The following is a 15398-nucleotide window of genomic DNA, read 5'->3' as shown; positions in this document are numbered from 1 at the left end:
AACAATTTGAAGCACTTAACTTCATATTAAATCACTTTCTGTTAGCAGTCAATTAAATAATGTCCATAACTATAACAACCATTTTCTGAGTCAGTTCTTTTTGCAATTCCCTACTGGGAATTTCATATAACGTGCAATATATGAATGCAGTAACCATAGTTACGAAACTACTATACGCTTGCACTGTGCCATTGGGTAGTTTTGCATAAGAAAAGTTTTACTTGGAAAAAGATGAGCCGCACGTCTCTCAAGACGGCTAAACCCAATGATTCTAGTTCTAGGTCTTGTGTTAGTTCTAGTGAAAGTGGAATACTAGAACTAACACTAGAACTAGAAACATTCGGATTTAGTCGCACGTCTCTCAAGACGGCTAAACCCGAATGATTCTAGTTCCAGGTCTTGTGTTAGTTCTAGTGATAGTGCTAGTGCAATACTAGAACTAACACTAGACCGAGAACTAGGAACATTCGGATTTAGCCGCACGTCTCTCAAGATGGCTAAACCCGAATGATTCTAGTTCTAGGTCTTGTGTTAGTTTTAGTGACAGTGAAATGCTAGAACTAACACTAGACTTAGAACTAGAAACATTCGGGTTTAGCCGCACGTCTCTCAAGACGGCTAAACCTGAATGATTCTAGTTCTAGGTCTTGTGTTAGTTTTAGTGATGGTGGAATGCTAGAACTAACACTAGACTTAGAACTAGAAACATTCGGGTTTATACGCACGTCTCTCAAGACGGCTAAACCCGAATGATTCTAGTTCTAGGTCTTCTGTTAGTTCTAGTGATAGTGCAATACTAGAACTCACACTAGACCGAGAACTAGAAACATTCGGATTTAGCCGCACGTCTCTCAAGACGGCTAAACCCGAATGATTCTAGTTCTAGGTCTTGTGTTAGTTTTAGTGATAGTGTAATGCTAGAACTAGTACTAGACTTAGAACTAGAAACATTTGGGTTTAGCCGCACGTGTCTCAAGACGGCTAAATCCGAATGATTCTAGTTCTAGGTCTTGTGTTAGTTCTAGTGATTATTATTTTATTATTATTATTGCTGCCGGGCTGAGGAGAGCGGCCCCTCTCGTTACCGCGACCTATAAGATCTATTGTAACTTTAGCCCTCCAAAGATTTAGGGTAAATGTAGGTTCTTAATGAACCTTAGTATTGTCCTGAGGTCTTGAACCTTTATGTCGGTAGGTAACAGGGGAGTTTTACCGAAGACGTTGTGCCTTAGACGGCCTCTGGCGACGCAATTGCACAGTATATGTTCAGCAGTTTCTGACTCGTCGTTGCATAGTCGACAAGTTTGATCCTCAGCTTGTCCAATATGGAAGAGGTGGTATTTTAGGGGCACATGGCCGATTAGGTAGCCTGAAAGCGTTCTTAGATCCCCTTTGCTGTGGCATAAAACCTCTTTGGTTTTGTTTTGCGACGGAGTTATCATACTCTTCGCTTGTCTGTGACCTGGAAGTTCCTTCCAGCGTAAGGCTATCTTTGAAGCCTCCCAGTTGTTGATTATTTGTTTTAGGTGGCTTTTTTGTAGTCCACATCCAGGTTGGGGTCCAATGAAGGGCGTGTTTGCTGCCTCTTTGGCCAGCTTGTCGGCCTTCTCATTGCCCTCAATGTTGCTGTGACCTGAAACCCACCATAGGGTAACATCATTGCCCCTAGCGAGTTCTCTCAGGTTGTTGGTACACTCTCTGATCAGTGCGGAGCCACACGTGTAGGCCTGAATTGCCTTTAAGGCGGCCCGACTGTCTGTGAAAATGTTTATGGATGCACCTTTTTGTCCCTTCTGTAGGTTCAAAGCGGTGCAGAAGTTTATAGCAAGAACTTCTGCTTGGAAAATTGTTAAGTCCGAGCTGAGGGGCAATTTGATGTGGCTATTTGGTCCACTGATGCCCATGCCTACTCCAGATCTTACTGTCTTTGAAGCATCGGTGTACCAGGCTAGGGCTCCTCTTTTTAGTTGAGGCCCTCCCTTCTCCCAATCATCCCTGCTACTAAATATGACCTTATACGGTTGGTTGAAATTGTATTCCGTCGGTATGAGGTCCGTTTTAATTTCAATCAGGTGATTTAGACATGGGTCCTTGAGGATCTCGAGGTCTCCTCTGAGGTTACCCTGCATCAACTTGAGTGAAGAAACTGTTTTCAGTGATAAGGCACTTAAGGCTGCTTTCTTTTGTATATATATGTGGAGCGGTGTGAGACCGAGTAGGGCTTCCAAAGCAGCCGTCGGACAGGATCTCATTGCACCCGTTATGTTAAGACATGCTAACCGCTGGATTTGTGCCAGCTGTTGTTGAGCTGTCTTATGTTTTGTTTTTGGCCACCAAACCAATGAGGCGTAGGCGACCATGGGTCTGATTATTGCTACGTAGGCCCAATGAGCCATTCGTGGTTTGAGACCCCAGTTCCTTCCTAGGAGCCTGCGGCAGATCTGGTTTGCCATGATGGCCTTTTTCCTCACCTTATCTAAGTGTGAGTTCCAGTTTAGTTTACTGTCAAGTATTACCCCTAGGTATTTAGTTTCTGTTTTGAGGTTAATAGTTCTGCTTTCAATGAAGGGTGCTTTTATTTGTAGCTTCCTTCTCCGAGTGAAAGGGAGTATTTCGATTTTATTGGGATTGATGCTAAGCCCATTGCTTCTGCACCAAGTACTGGTGAGTAGTAGGGCTTTCTGCATTAGCTGAGTTATGATTGAATCATATTTACCTCGGATTGTGATTACCAGGTCATCAGCATACCCTTGTATCTTAAATCCGTTTTTAGTTAGGATGTTCATCAAGTCATCAACTACCAGGCACCATAATAAGTTCTAGGTCTAGTGTTAGTTCTAGTTTTATTTCAATAAAAATATGCAACATAGTGATATATACCTACTAGTCACTTGAACTAACATTAGAACTAGAAACATTCAGACATGTTGCATTTTATGTGGGACAAATTTTCTTGTTTAGAGTCTTTTACTTCCAACTTCTAAGTCAGTTAAGCATTAAAAGAGCAAATTTTCCATTATTACAGTTAATTATCTTCTCTTGATTGTTGTAGTCTTCCATTAAAAAAAAAGCATAAAAACAATTACGTTTGTTTATTTCGCCAATTTAAATTACAATAACACTTATTTATTATGATAATTGTTTACAGTTCATTTCGACTTACTTAAAACACTACATATTATCTAAAATAGCGAAAGTAGAAAAAGAACTTCACCAAAAAGCCCCCTTCTTGGCACCATTTCCCGTTTTAATTCAATCACTGTCATCGTCATTTCTTGCCCTATTCAACGGCCTTCTACTTTCATCTTCGGAACCATAAATAACATCTTCGTCGGAATCATTAATCATCGAAAAGGTTGGGTTATCTTTAGTTATAATTGATTCTAAAACGATTTTTTTAAATCAATCGATTACAAAATGAGATTTTTAATGTTTACCTTGAATGGTTTTAGTATTTGGAGAATAAACATAGGTCATGGCGTAAACGTAGAAATTTAATAAACCGTAAAAAGACATGAATTGAACGGAACTGTTGTAATGGGTGGACAATTGGGCGACGAAGTTATCTTCCAAAACTCCGATTCCAAATCTTAAAACTGTTATTGTTAAGCTTATCGATAAAACCACCAACATTAGTAGTGTCAAAAATTTTAATCTCATATCGAAAAATGGCATTGATCTTAATTCACTATAAGCTCTTAGTAGTAACAATAGTAAATAGGCGATGTAAATTCCGCAAAATGTAAAAAAGATTACTTTTAATGTCTAAAACAAAACATAATGGCACTGATTTATTTAAATAATCAACGTAAGAAAGCAGATGTGTAAAATAACACATTTTCTAAATCGAGTAAGTAAGATGTTTATATTTTAATTCATAAATTTGTTTCTGATTTTCTGTGATTAGTTATGTAAAATTAATGGAGCAACAGAAGTACAAAAAGGAGGCAAAAATGGATTACATTGCAACCAGAATATGTCATTTTACTCATCTTTTTCTTAAATAGATATAATTGATAAACATGAATCAATAATTATTTCATTTAATTAAGTGGAGTGGTCTATACTCAACTGATACAGACGACTTCCATATACAGGTACGTTTAAATACACTTAACCGCAAAATTAACGCACCCTTTATATATTTCGATTTATTATAATTAAAGTCAAAATTATCATACATTTTGTAAAACATATTAAAAATAGAATACATAAACAGAATTATTTCGATAATAACGATAAGTTTGACTTAAATGAATTGTAGGAAATAAACGAAAACTAAAAGTAAAAAATATCATGTAAAATGATCATTATTGTTACGAACACAAAGAACTTCTTTTGAAGAAATTCTAAGTTTATTGTGCCACATAAAAAATATTAACACTCGTCAGGTACATACATTGCAAAGCAAAAAAGTAAAGAACAAACTTATAAAATATTTAAAGTACACATAAGACGTACACAGGTTCTATTTTTGAGATAAGAATCAATTAGGTTTATACTTTTTGTATCAAAATTATACTCTCGCAGTTTGTGGTGAAGTTTTATGTTGGACGCAGTCAAAAGCCTTGCTCAAATCGCAGAAGGTGCCAATCATATGTTTGCCACTCTCAAAGCATTCGGCTGCATATTCAACAAACTTGGCTATTGAATCTGTGGTATTTTTTTCCTGGTCTAAAGCCGAATTGGGATGGTGTAAATAGATTATTATTTTCAAAAAAAGCAGTTATTCTGTTTTTTAATATCTTTTCAAAGATCTTTGAGAAAATGGGTAGCAACGAGATTGGGCGATAATTTTCAATGCAGTTGTGGTCACCTTTTTTGTATATTGGCACGACTAGAGCTGTTTTTAATTGATCTGGAAATGTACCATCTATTAAAAGATTAATTATTTTTGTTAATGGAATTGTTATTAACTCTTTTATAACTTTTACTAAACTTACATTAAGACCATATATCAGTAACGAGTGTTACCACCTCTGGCTGTTATTGTAGCCTGACATCGTTGTGACATACTTTCAATTAGACATCTGATGGTTTCTTGGGGGATATCTTCCCATACGCGAATAAGACTTTGTCGCAGCTCGTCTAAGCTGTTAGGTGGTGGATGCTGACTTCTAAACCTCCGTCGCATTATGTCCCAAAGATGCTCGATTGGGTTCAAGTCTGGACTACAGGCTGGCCACTCGAGGACTTGAATATTAACATAATTTAAATATTCAGTAACTATATGTGCCGTATGTGGCCTCGCATTATCCTGCATAAAAATGAACCCATCGCCAATGTGAGGTGCAAAAGATATCACAAAAGGTTATAAAATGTCTGTTATGTATCTTTCAGAATTCAGACGTCCACCATCAATGATAAAAAGTCCCGTGCAAGCTGTTACCCATACCATCACTGAACCGCCTCCGTATAATGTGGTTTCTCGAATGTTCCAAATGAAATGTTTCATTTGGCCTTCTGTACACTCTTGGACGACGATCAGAACTTACAAGGCAAAACCGTGACTCATCCATTAATAACACCTGGTCCTAATGATGGATTTCGCAATCCGCGTGACTTCTTGCAAAAGCCAATCTGTTTCTTCGGTGATTTGCAGATAATCTGAGATCAGTAGCTGCTGCCCGAGGTCGTAAATTTTGAGTACAAAGTCTTCTTCTTATGGTATCTTAACTAACAGCAGTGCCATAAACCTCGCTTAGTTGTATTTGGAGGCTTCGAGCGGTAGTGAACCGTTTCCTAAGTGCTCGAAGCATCAAAAATCCTCCACCGCATTTGTAACTCGTGGCCTGCCTTGGTCACGTCGTCTAGCATAATCGTTGGTCTCTAAAAATCTCTGCAGAACCCTACCGACCGTTGTATGAGCCACGCCAAACCTTCTACCCAGTTCGCGATTTATTAGTCATTGGACAAAGTTACAATTTGAACACATTCATCACGATTTAAATTTCATCTAGCACGCTCCATTATGTATTGCACGAATACCAATTGATAAGATAATTGGTAAAACAATTAAAAAGCAATGCCTACTTTTATTTTAGAAGTGAGGCTTATTTACTTAAAAAATTTCAAAATTAAATAAAGAAGACGGACAAATCCTATACAAAAGGCGTAATAATGAACAAATTATTATAAATGATATTAATAAATCGGAAATATATAATATTTCTCGAAATAAAACTAAAAGTCGGAGTGGTGCGTTAATTTTGCGGTTAAGTGTTACAATATTTTCTCTTTATATACTTTGTATATGTGAGTGAAATAATCTGAATCGGAATAAAATAATTATTGATTAGGGTAAACCATACAGTTATTGGACAGTTAAGGGATTTTTTCTTAAATGATTCTTTCTTAAAAAATAGGGATGTAAGGGAAACGCAAATTTGCGTTTCTTACATAATTTCTCCGCATATTTTACATGAATGTAGTTACTTATCTGATTTCGTAGATAATACACCAATTACATTTTTAATTATTTATTGCAAAAAAGTACAAATAGTCATTGGGCGGTAATGTTACAGTTATTGGACATACAGTGTGTCCGTAAAGTAAGGGATACAGGCGATAAAATCATAATAAACGGTTTATGGAGAAATCTTTCCGTCATTTTTAAACGAGTTATGGCGTCATCGATATTTTTTTATAATGGCAATCCCCCATTTTTATTACGGAATATGAAAGAGGATTTTTTTCTGAATCTAGTACAGTCAATATTAATATTAGTTACATAAGAAAAATTTCGAGAAAAGTTACTTTAAAGTTTAATTACTTCAAATTTGTATAATGATAAAAATAGCAGTAGCCATGAGTAACTATGGCAACCATTTATTCTAAACAATTCCCTGAGTGTCAAAAACTGATTTAGTAAGCTTCTTGAAGTTTTGGCGCGCCATCTTGTTGGAATAACTGCCGTTGGAATTGAGTTGTGTCAACATTATCGGGATGGAAGGAATGACATCGCTTTGAAAAAATTTAAACATTTCTTTCCACTTAAGGTTTCCTCAAATCTTTTGCGGATATTGGGTGTGCGACTTTCTTGGCTTTTGGATTTTGGGTAACGCAATACCGACAACTTTGTCTATTTACTTGTCCACTCAATGTAAATGTCCCTTCGTCGAAAAAATAGCCAAGTAGTTTATAATGATTTATAATGCCTATATCCGTTACTTTACGGACACACTGTATGTTAATTATAATACATTACTGTTGAAACGTGATTATACACACAATACGCTTATTTAGGATAAATTTTTTCATCTGCATCCAATCCTTCAAGTTATATTTTGTCGCCTTGCTGTTGTTTCTTGTCTTACTGATTTTGCAAGGATCATTATTAATGTTCTTATCCTGGCCAGTTTCAAGTTGTTAAAATTTGTCTGTATTTAATAAGTCTTCATCACAGGAGTTCTTATAAAGTTCATTTTCTGGGCTCATCGCCTCTTCGCCGTAACAATTATGGCATAGATAAGTATAGTCGTCATCAGGATATGAATTCGATGAGATTTTGGAATTTATTTCATATGGAAACTATGTTTAGATTCCTCACACTTCAAGTTGGTCTTATTTTGACACGTTTTTCCGTAAACAAAACGTTTGAGTTTAGTATCTTTTTATGTCTTCTTTTCTCCTCTTTTTATCGTTCTGTTTCTATCTGTAATGTAATATTCTTTTTTGATGAAGTCTGTTTAATATTGTACACATTTTTTTTGCTCCTTTTTCCACATAGACCTTCCCTATGGACGGACATATACAGGGTCATCCACGACGACCATTCATTAGAACTTTACGGGGTTCTAGCTAAAACAAAAATTTGAAAATTCAGATTTAAGTATTATTAATTGCGTTCTCTTCGACTAAAATATTTTCAGATTTCTAACACTTCCGGTTATACCGGAAGTCGACACCTACTTTATTTTTTTAAATGGAACACCCTATATATTTTTACATATTTGGATTTGTCTGTTTTCAAGGTTTATGAATAACTTTACTTTTTCGAAATTTGGAAATACCATAACTTCATTTTTTTAAATGGCACCCCCCATATTTTATTACTTAGTCGTCTTGGGTGTCTCATTTTACATCTTTTATATCCCATATGTCCTATACCTAACATTTATAGTTTGGAAGATAATTAGGGTTTTTTGAAAAATGCACACATATCATATCGATATTTAACCTAGTGTGCCATGAATAGCTAGTGTGACCTAGTGTATAACCATATGAAGTGGCCTTTTGAAAATTTGCAGACTTCTGATGTTTGATGCCAGCTTTTTAATCAAATATTTTCAGGTTCCGGGTACTTGCGGTTACACCGGAAGAGGTGACAACTTTCATATTTCAAATGGAACACCCTGTATTTCATTACATTTTTGAAATTTTTGTTCAATTTTTTTAGGCCATTTGTATGTTGCAGCCGACACGTATATGGCATTATTTGGTTACACTCTCCATAAATTATTATCAAATTCAAATAATCCTCATTACTAAATTCCAAATATGGCATTTCTTAAGAACAGATCACTACAAAAAGTAACCTAGTCATCACACCAACAGAAATAAACCATAGCTTTAGCAAATGTCAAACTGTTTACTCTTTCCTTACTGATCCTCTGATAATACATAATCACAACAACATTCCACAACACCAAATTTTTTTTCCGGCGGTAAACTAGATGATTTATAAATTATAAAAAGTAACGTTGTAGTTGACATTTTTGATTGAAAAATGTAATAAAACTCAGGGTGTTCCATTTGAAATATGAAAATTGTCACCTCTTCCGGTGTAACCACAAGTACCCGGAACCTGAAAATACTTTAGTTAAAAAGCTGGCATCAAACATCACAAGTCTACAAATTTTCAAACTTCCACTTCATCCGGTCATTCACTACATGACGGTATTCATGAGACACTAGGTTAAATATCGATGTGTGTGTATTTTTCAAAAAACTCTAATTATCTTCCAAACTATAAATGTTAGGTATAGGACATATCGGATATAAAAGATGTAAAAAGAGACACCGAAGACGACTAAGTAATAAAATATGGGGGGTGCCATTTAAAAAAATGAAGTTATGGTACTTCCAAGCATCGAAAAGTTATCGTGCCATAGTAAAGTGACCAAACGTTCTAGACAGCCATACTCGGTACCAAAACATACTCCATCATGTTGCTTAAGCATCTTCTGAATCCTAAATTGATATCCCAAAAATCGAGTGTTCTCTGATTTTTTGAACAAATGTCTGCTAGAGCAGATTTTTCTAGAAAAATTCGAATAACTCGAGAACGGCCGAATCAAATTGCAAAAAGTAAAGTTATTCATAAACCTTGAAAACAGACAAATCCAAATTTGTAAAAATATAGGGTGTTCCATTTAAAAAAATAAAGTAGGTGGCGACTTCCGGTATAACCGGAAGTGCTAGAAATCTGAAAATATTTTAGTCGAAGAGAACGCAGTTGATAATACTTAAATCTGAATTTTCAAATTTTAATTTTGGCCAGAACCCTGTAAAGTTCTAATGGACGGTCGTCGTGGATGACCCTGTATTAAAACTTGTTTCATCGCTATTAAAAATATTCTATTAGGATCTTTTAATACAGTTTCTAAATTTTTCTTTTTTATGCATCCCTCTATCTCTTCAAACCATTTTCTTATGTCGTTTTCTGACACGCAACTGCTTGCGGCCATTACTCTTTTTGAGATCCTAAATGTAATATCAGGATGACATTGTCACCAAGTACGAATTGAGCGCCGTTCGATCTGCTTGGCCATTGGTCGTCAACCCTACCTACGGATCGGACGGTCGCCAACCAACCACAACGCCCGGTTGATAGGGTTTTACCCAAGGGCGCCTATTTAAGGCGGCCGGGTTTCCATCAGCGGGAAATTCCAACCGAACTCCGAAGCGACAACAGCAGCGACAACGATAACAGCGACAACAAGCCAGCACTTCAACCGCCAATTCGAAGACGACCCCTTTCGTCTTAAAAAAAACTTTTGAGGGTTTTTTTTTGTACATATTTTGTAAATAAATTATTTCGTTTTATTCAACAACTGTTGTTTCTTCTTCGGCGCAATCCATCCCCCGTAACAATTGGCGCCCAACGTATGGCCCGATAATGCCAAAAGGACCAACAACGAGAAGCCGTTCATTGTCGACACGGCCATATCCGACGAAGGAAGATTTGGCAAGCTCTTCAGAAGAAGAGGGGCCCACCCAACCGATTAAAGAAGAGAAGAAAGGAAAAGAATCCCAAACGCAGAAGATGGGGAAGACTACCGAAGAACCGAAACAAGACAGTGCGACCGTTCAGACACAGGTTTGCGCCCTGTCAAAGTTATTGGCCGAACATGTCTGCATCCCAAAAGCCGAGCCCCCGTGCTTCACCGGCGATTCCTTGGAGGATCCTGCAGAATTCATCAAGGTAATAAAGACATATTTCACTGACACCGGCATTCCATCAGCGGAACAAACAAAGAAAGCGACCAGTTTTCTTCGAGAAGATGCCGCTGTGTGGTGGAGTGCATTCGATGATTTGGAGATGTCCTTCGCGGAATTTCACCAAGCGCTGTTGGAAAGGTTCAACAGTCCGCAAATATTGGCACAAGTCAACGGCCAATATTTCAGCCGCCATCAGCAGACTGATGAATCGGTGCAGGCGTTTTTGAAACGCAAACACCTGCAAGCCCGTCGTCTGCACCGAAAACCGGACGACGACATTGGAATGATGGTTGCCCTGCTGCTACCTCAGCTACAGCTGCACCTGTCCCCCACGCCGGCCAATATACACGAGTTGCGACACAAAGCAATTCGCACGGAGGCGCTTCTGAAGAAGTCGGGCCTCCTCAAACAACCCACAACACCATCTCCAAAGGGTAAGAAGACTCCTGAAGGGGACAACGAGGACCCCAAGAAGAAGGTGCCCCGATGCTGGTACTGCCCCGGGTACCATTGGAACCGTGACTGTCCCCTACAACGCAGCACCGGTTCGGGAAACGAAACGGCGGCCGTTCGCCCAGGACAACCCGGACGGCCGCAGTAATCTCCACATTGGAGGAACCTGGTTGCTCCAGCCGCTCAACTGTAATACTCGAGGTAGCAGGAAGGCGCAGCCTAGCTCTCCTGGATTCCGGCTCGACAAGCAACTTCGTCAGCTCAAGAGCCGTCGCGTCTTATAAACCGCTGGGAGACACTTACGCCACCCAAGCGGACCCGAATGCCCAGCTGCCCATCCTCGGGAAGGCCGAAATCGAGTTCACCATCGGTGGACTCCAGTGCACCCAGCAGTTTTTGGTGGTTCCCCGACTCAGCACCCCGTTTGTTTTTGGGGATCCCTGGTTCCGCGACCAAGGGGTGATCCTCGATTTCCAACGAGGCTGTTTTCACTTCGGGAAAGAGAAGAGGACCACGATGTACTTCCGACGGGGCAACTCCACTGCGCCACTGCCCGCTCTGGACGTCAGTACTATCCGTCACCAATTTCCGGACAAACACAAAGAGGCTTTTTTAACGACGCTTCGTGCCTTCCCCGACGTGTTTACCGACTCCCATAAGAGTACCACAGGGGCAACTCAGCACAAACTGGAGCTCACCGAAGGAGCAAGGCCGTTTCGACTACCACCATACCGCTGCTCCTATACCAAAAAGGAATTTATCGCCCGTGAAGTAGAGAAGATGGTCAACAGCCAGCGGCAGGACGGGCCGAGAGAAGAAGACGAGCGCACAGGAACGAGCACCGATACCGCCAGCGATACACTGGGGCTGTACCACCACCCAGGCGGTTCCTGCCAAGGCAGCTCGTAATGGAGCGGGCTCATGTGGCGACGCCGTTTGGTCCTCGTTGGATAGGACCCCACATGGTTATAGAGGAGGCCGGACCTACAACGTACTGGATCCGCAGACACCAGACTGCAGAGCCCAGCAAAGGCCACATCAACGACCTACGTCTGGCTCCTCCACCACATCGACACCCACCTGCGCAGCCCGAACCAGCGCCTTGCGGGAGGGGGTGTCACCAAGTACGAATTGAGCGCCGTTCGACCTGCTTGGCCATTGGTCGTCAACCCTACCTACGGATCGGACGGTCGCCAACCAACCACAACGCCCGGTTGATAGGGTTTTACCCAAGGGCGCCTATTTAAGGCGGCCGGGTTTCCATCAGCGGTCAATTCCAACCGAACTCCGAAGCGACAACAACAGCGACAACAAGCCAGCACTTCAACCGCCAATTCGAAGACGACCCCTTTCGTCTTAAAAAAAAACTTTTGAGGGTTTTTTTTTGTACATATTTTGTAAATAAATTATTTTTTCTTCAAACGTCATTAAATGACAACTTTGTTGTCGTGTTTACTCGCGGTAGAAGTAAGTCATTGTTGCATAACGACGGTTGCTAAGATCAACATAGCAAAAAAGTACTTCAGCGTTATGGCGCTAAAGTAAATTTCACTTTAGCGCCATAACGTTGAAGAACATTTCACTTTAGCGCCGTATTATTTGCAACGTTTGAAGAAAAAATACTATGTTTTATTCGGAAGAGAAGCAGATTCGTTTGTGGCTGGTCCGTCATTGCCGGACTCACTTCGTTCGTCCGGCAAACTGTCGGACACGCCACAATTTTAACGGCTCATCTGTCATTAGCGACTCACTGCGTTCGTCGCTAAGCGACAGACCACGCCATAAAAAGCACTGCTTCTCTTCCATATAAAACAATATACTATCGTTTTATTCAACAACTGTTGTTTCTTCTTCGGCGCAATCCATCCCCCGTAACAACATAATATCAAATAATAAATGTTTGTTATTTGCAAAGGGATTTTTCCTTGGATTTTCTTTCAGAAAGTTCTGAACGCTCATTAATATAATATATTTTCTTTATTCCTAGGAAAACATCTATCAGCCATCTCCTTTATCTCCTTATTATTATGGTACACGGCCCAAAACTCTCTTTACGTCCTGAATGTTTGATTTTAAAATCAAGTGTTGATTTGGGCACATTATATTTGTTGGTAATATCTCTTAGAGAAGATTTACCTTTCTGCATTTCTTGAATCACCAACAACATGTGTCTGGGATCACATGATCGCATTTTGACCAGCTTTTATAAATAATAACTACGTTGCACCATTCTACAAACCATAAACTACATTTTGGAGTTGGGTAATAATCATAACTTACCTTAATGTTTCACAATTAAACTCACAAAAAAAACACAAACCTAGTCAAAACTTTTAGCAAAAAGCACCGACGATGTTCAGGTTAACTTAACACCTCAACTTTAAATCAGATTTCAGACTATGATACATAAACCTGCGCAAAGTTCTGGTTTTTAAAATAAATCTGTGCTGTCCAATAATTATATGATTTACCCTACATGATATTAAGAATAAAAGAAAATAATAATTTACATAATAACTTCCTGCATCGTTTATATGGCTATAAGTTGGATCTTTTAATTCATTACATTTTTCCCAAGTGGCCATAATTAGGGCACAAAGCCATAAAACACCGACGATGAAAAATTTTGGGAAATAAAACGACAAAATTCTTCGTTCGTTTTGTCGTAACCCATGATAAACGCACAACCAAAATAGTAAAAGTGCAGATAGAAATGTTGCTTGTGATAAGGCATCGATCATTCCGGGTATCCAAGAATTAATCAAAAATGTCATTGGGAATAGCGGATCTAAAAGTTTTATCCAAATTTTAGGTTCCTTTTAAATAAATTCAATTTTTTTTAACTTACTGTTATAAAATAGTAACAAAAATAATAAAATCGACATCCATTTCTGCTCGATAGACCAATCGAAAATAGCATAATTTTTTAATTTATAAATAAACCATGTCTAAAATCACAAAATGAATTATTTCGATGTATCTTGTTTCAAATTTTACTTACGGTTATAATAAACGTTGAAATTAAAAAGATAAATCGAAACCATATTTCGATTTGTGTAAAAGCTGGATTATAAGTTACAAACTAAAAATTAATTAAAATCAGTTTTAAATTCTTTGGTGTTTATAGTAACCAAAAAAATCTTACGTAAAACTTTAACTCCTTAATAGTATATCTATGATGAAACCATTCCAACCCAAAAAACCTCACCGTTATAATATAATGTGTATAATCCAAAAACCCCAAATGTAACACAATAAATTCATCGCAATACCGTTTATTACAACGTAAATGTCTCGTCCTATTCCTAGAATTATTCAAAATCGGAATTGGTTTATGATCCTGTGTTAAACCTTCAATTGTAACGCTTATTTGAAAACTTTTATCAAAAATTTCATCTAAAAAAATTACCAATTAAAAAGTATTAATTGACATTTAAATTTAATCACCATCAGTATTATCTGTAGCTAACTTCGCTATTAACCACATTTGTTGATTATAACTTGTCATAGCTGGTGATCTCATTGTAAAAGGACCTGTGGCCATCTCGGAAGGTGAAATAGTCTTATTTGTTGTATCACATGATGATTTAGCATCGCATTCGGTCGTTTTAGTGATAGGTGGACCTTAAATTTTATTAGAGTTAAATTTTGAAGTAACTTTGAATTTGTAGCCAACTTACCGGCTAATCCAATAAAAATTCCCAACCCTAAACATCCAAAAAATGCTATAAAAACCATGACAAATTCGCGTTTATGCATCGAATATAAACGCATTTGAACACTTCTAAAAAGGAAAACTTAATTATAAACATAAAAATGATTTTTTTTGATTACCTTTCACACCTATCATGGTGATAAGCCGGAGCTATATATTTATTAAATTCACTGAAAAGGTCACTAAATTGTGACAAAGAGTTTCTAATTTTTAGTCCTAAGCCCGCTGTGGGTAAATGATAAGAATATCCAAGTCCCATTCCGTCGATTTTTGACATTTTTTACCAAATTATAACACTTGGTTTAATTAACAATCACGATTTGATACAAATTCTTTCATATTTATAACAATTGTTGTGGAAAATTTGATACTTTACATCGGAAAATTAGTTCTTTTAACACAATTGTTGTTTTCTCGAACATAGCGACATCTAGGGAATGATTCAATTTATTGATCTGCGCATATTTATATCAAACTGATGCGCGAATTTTTTTTGAATGTCCCGCCAAAAGTATTTCTTTAATGTTCAAATTTGGACCTCAGAGCCAAACAGTATTAAGTGACATTTTTTAAATTTTACAAGAGAGCAATTTGAAGATTTTAAATGATGTTTTTCAAACCCATTATTCTTGTAATAGGAGAGCTTGGGTTATTATTTTCCCAGTTATAATTTTGGAAGATAACTAAAGCTGATAATAACAAAGCTCCTAGATTAATTTTTTTAAATAATTTTAAAATAATTGAGATACTTAATATTATTTGGTTCTAGCAATGGACTTAATATCTT

General features: G+C 37.8%; 1 protein-coding gene across 1 annotated transcript; it reads right to left on the bottom strand.

Annotated features, from left to right (window-relative positions):
- Positions 1-3077: 3077 nt before the first annotated feature.
- Positions 3078-15021, bottom strand: LOC111417508 (transmembrane protein 181). The gene is made up of 9 exons (XM_071194973.1): positions 14731-15021; positions 14577-14680; positions 14344-14520; positions 14042-14292; positions 13898-13978; positions 13745-13844; positions 13407-13684; positions 3438-3765; positions 3078-3383 (listed from the first exon to the last, which is right to left on the bottom strand). Exons 1-9 carry the CDS (start codon positions 14886-14888, stop codon positions 3253-3255), a joined length of 1608 nt encoding a protein of 535 aa, XP_071051074.1. The 5' UTR covers positions 14889-15021; the 3' UTR covers positions 3078-3252.
- Between the last annotated feature and the right edge of the window lie 377 nt (positions 15022-15398).

Source organism: Onthophagus taurus, chromosome 3 (genome assembly GCF_036711975.1).
Source record: "Onthophagus taurus isolate NC chromosome 3, IU_Otau_3.0, whole genome shotgun sequence".
Classification (NCBI taxonomy): Eukaryota; Metazoa; Arthropoda; class Insecta; order Coleoptera; family Scarabaeidae; genus Onthophagus; species Onthophagus taurus.
The sequence above is the reverse complement of the archived record's forward strand: the minus strand, read 5'-3'. Positions and strand labels throughout refer to the sequence as shown.

Bases quoted from the DNA above. Each gene is read 5' to 3' on its own strand.
- LOC111417508 (XM_071194973.1), bottom strand. From the start codon at position 14,888: ATGTCAAAAATCGACGGAATGGGACTTGGATATTCTTATCATTTACCC. The intron at 14,521-14,576 runs GTAAGTTGGCTA...ATAAAATTTAAG, and splicing joins AATTTTTATTGGATTAGCCG to GTCCACCTATCACTAAAACG. The intron at 14,293-14,343 runs GTGATTAAATTT...TAATTTTTTTAG, and splicing joins AGCTACAGATAATACTGATG to ATGAAATTTTTGATAAAAGT.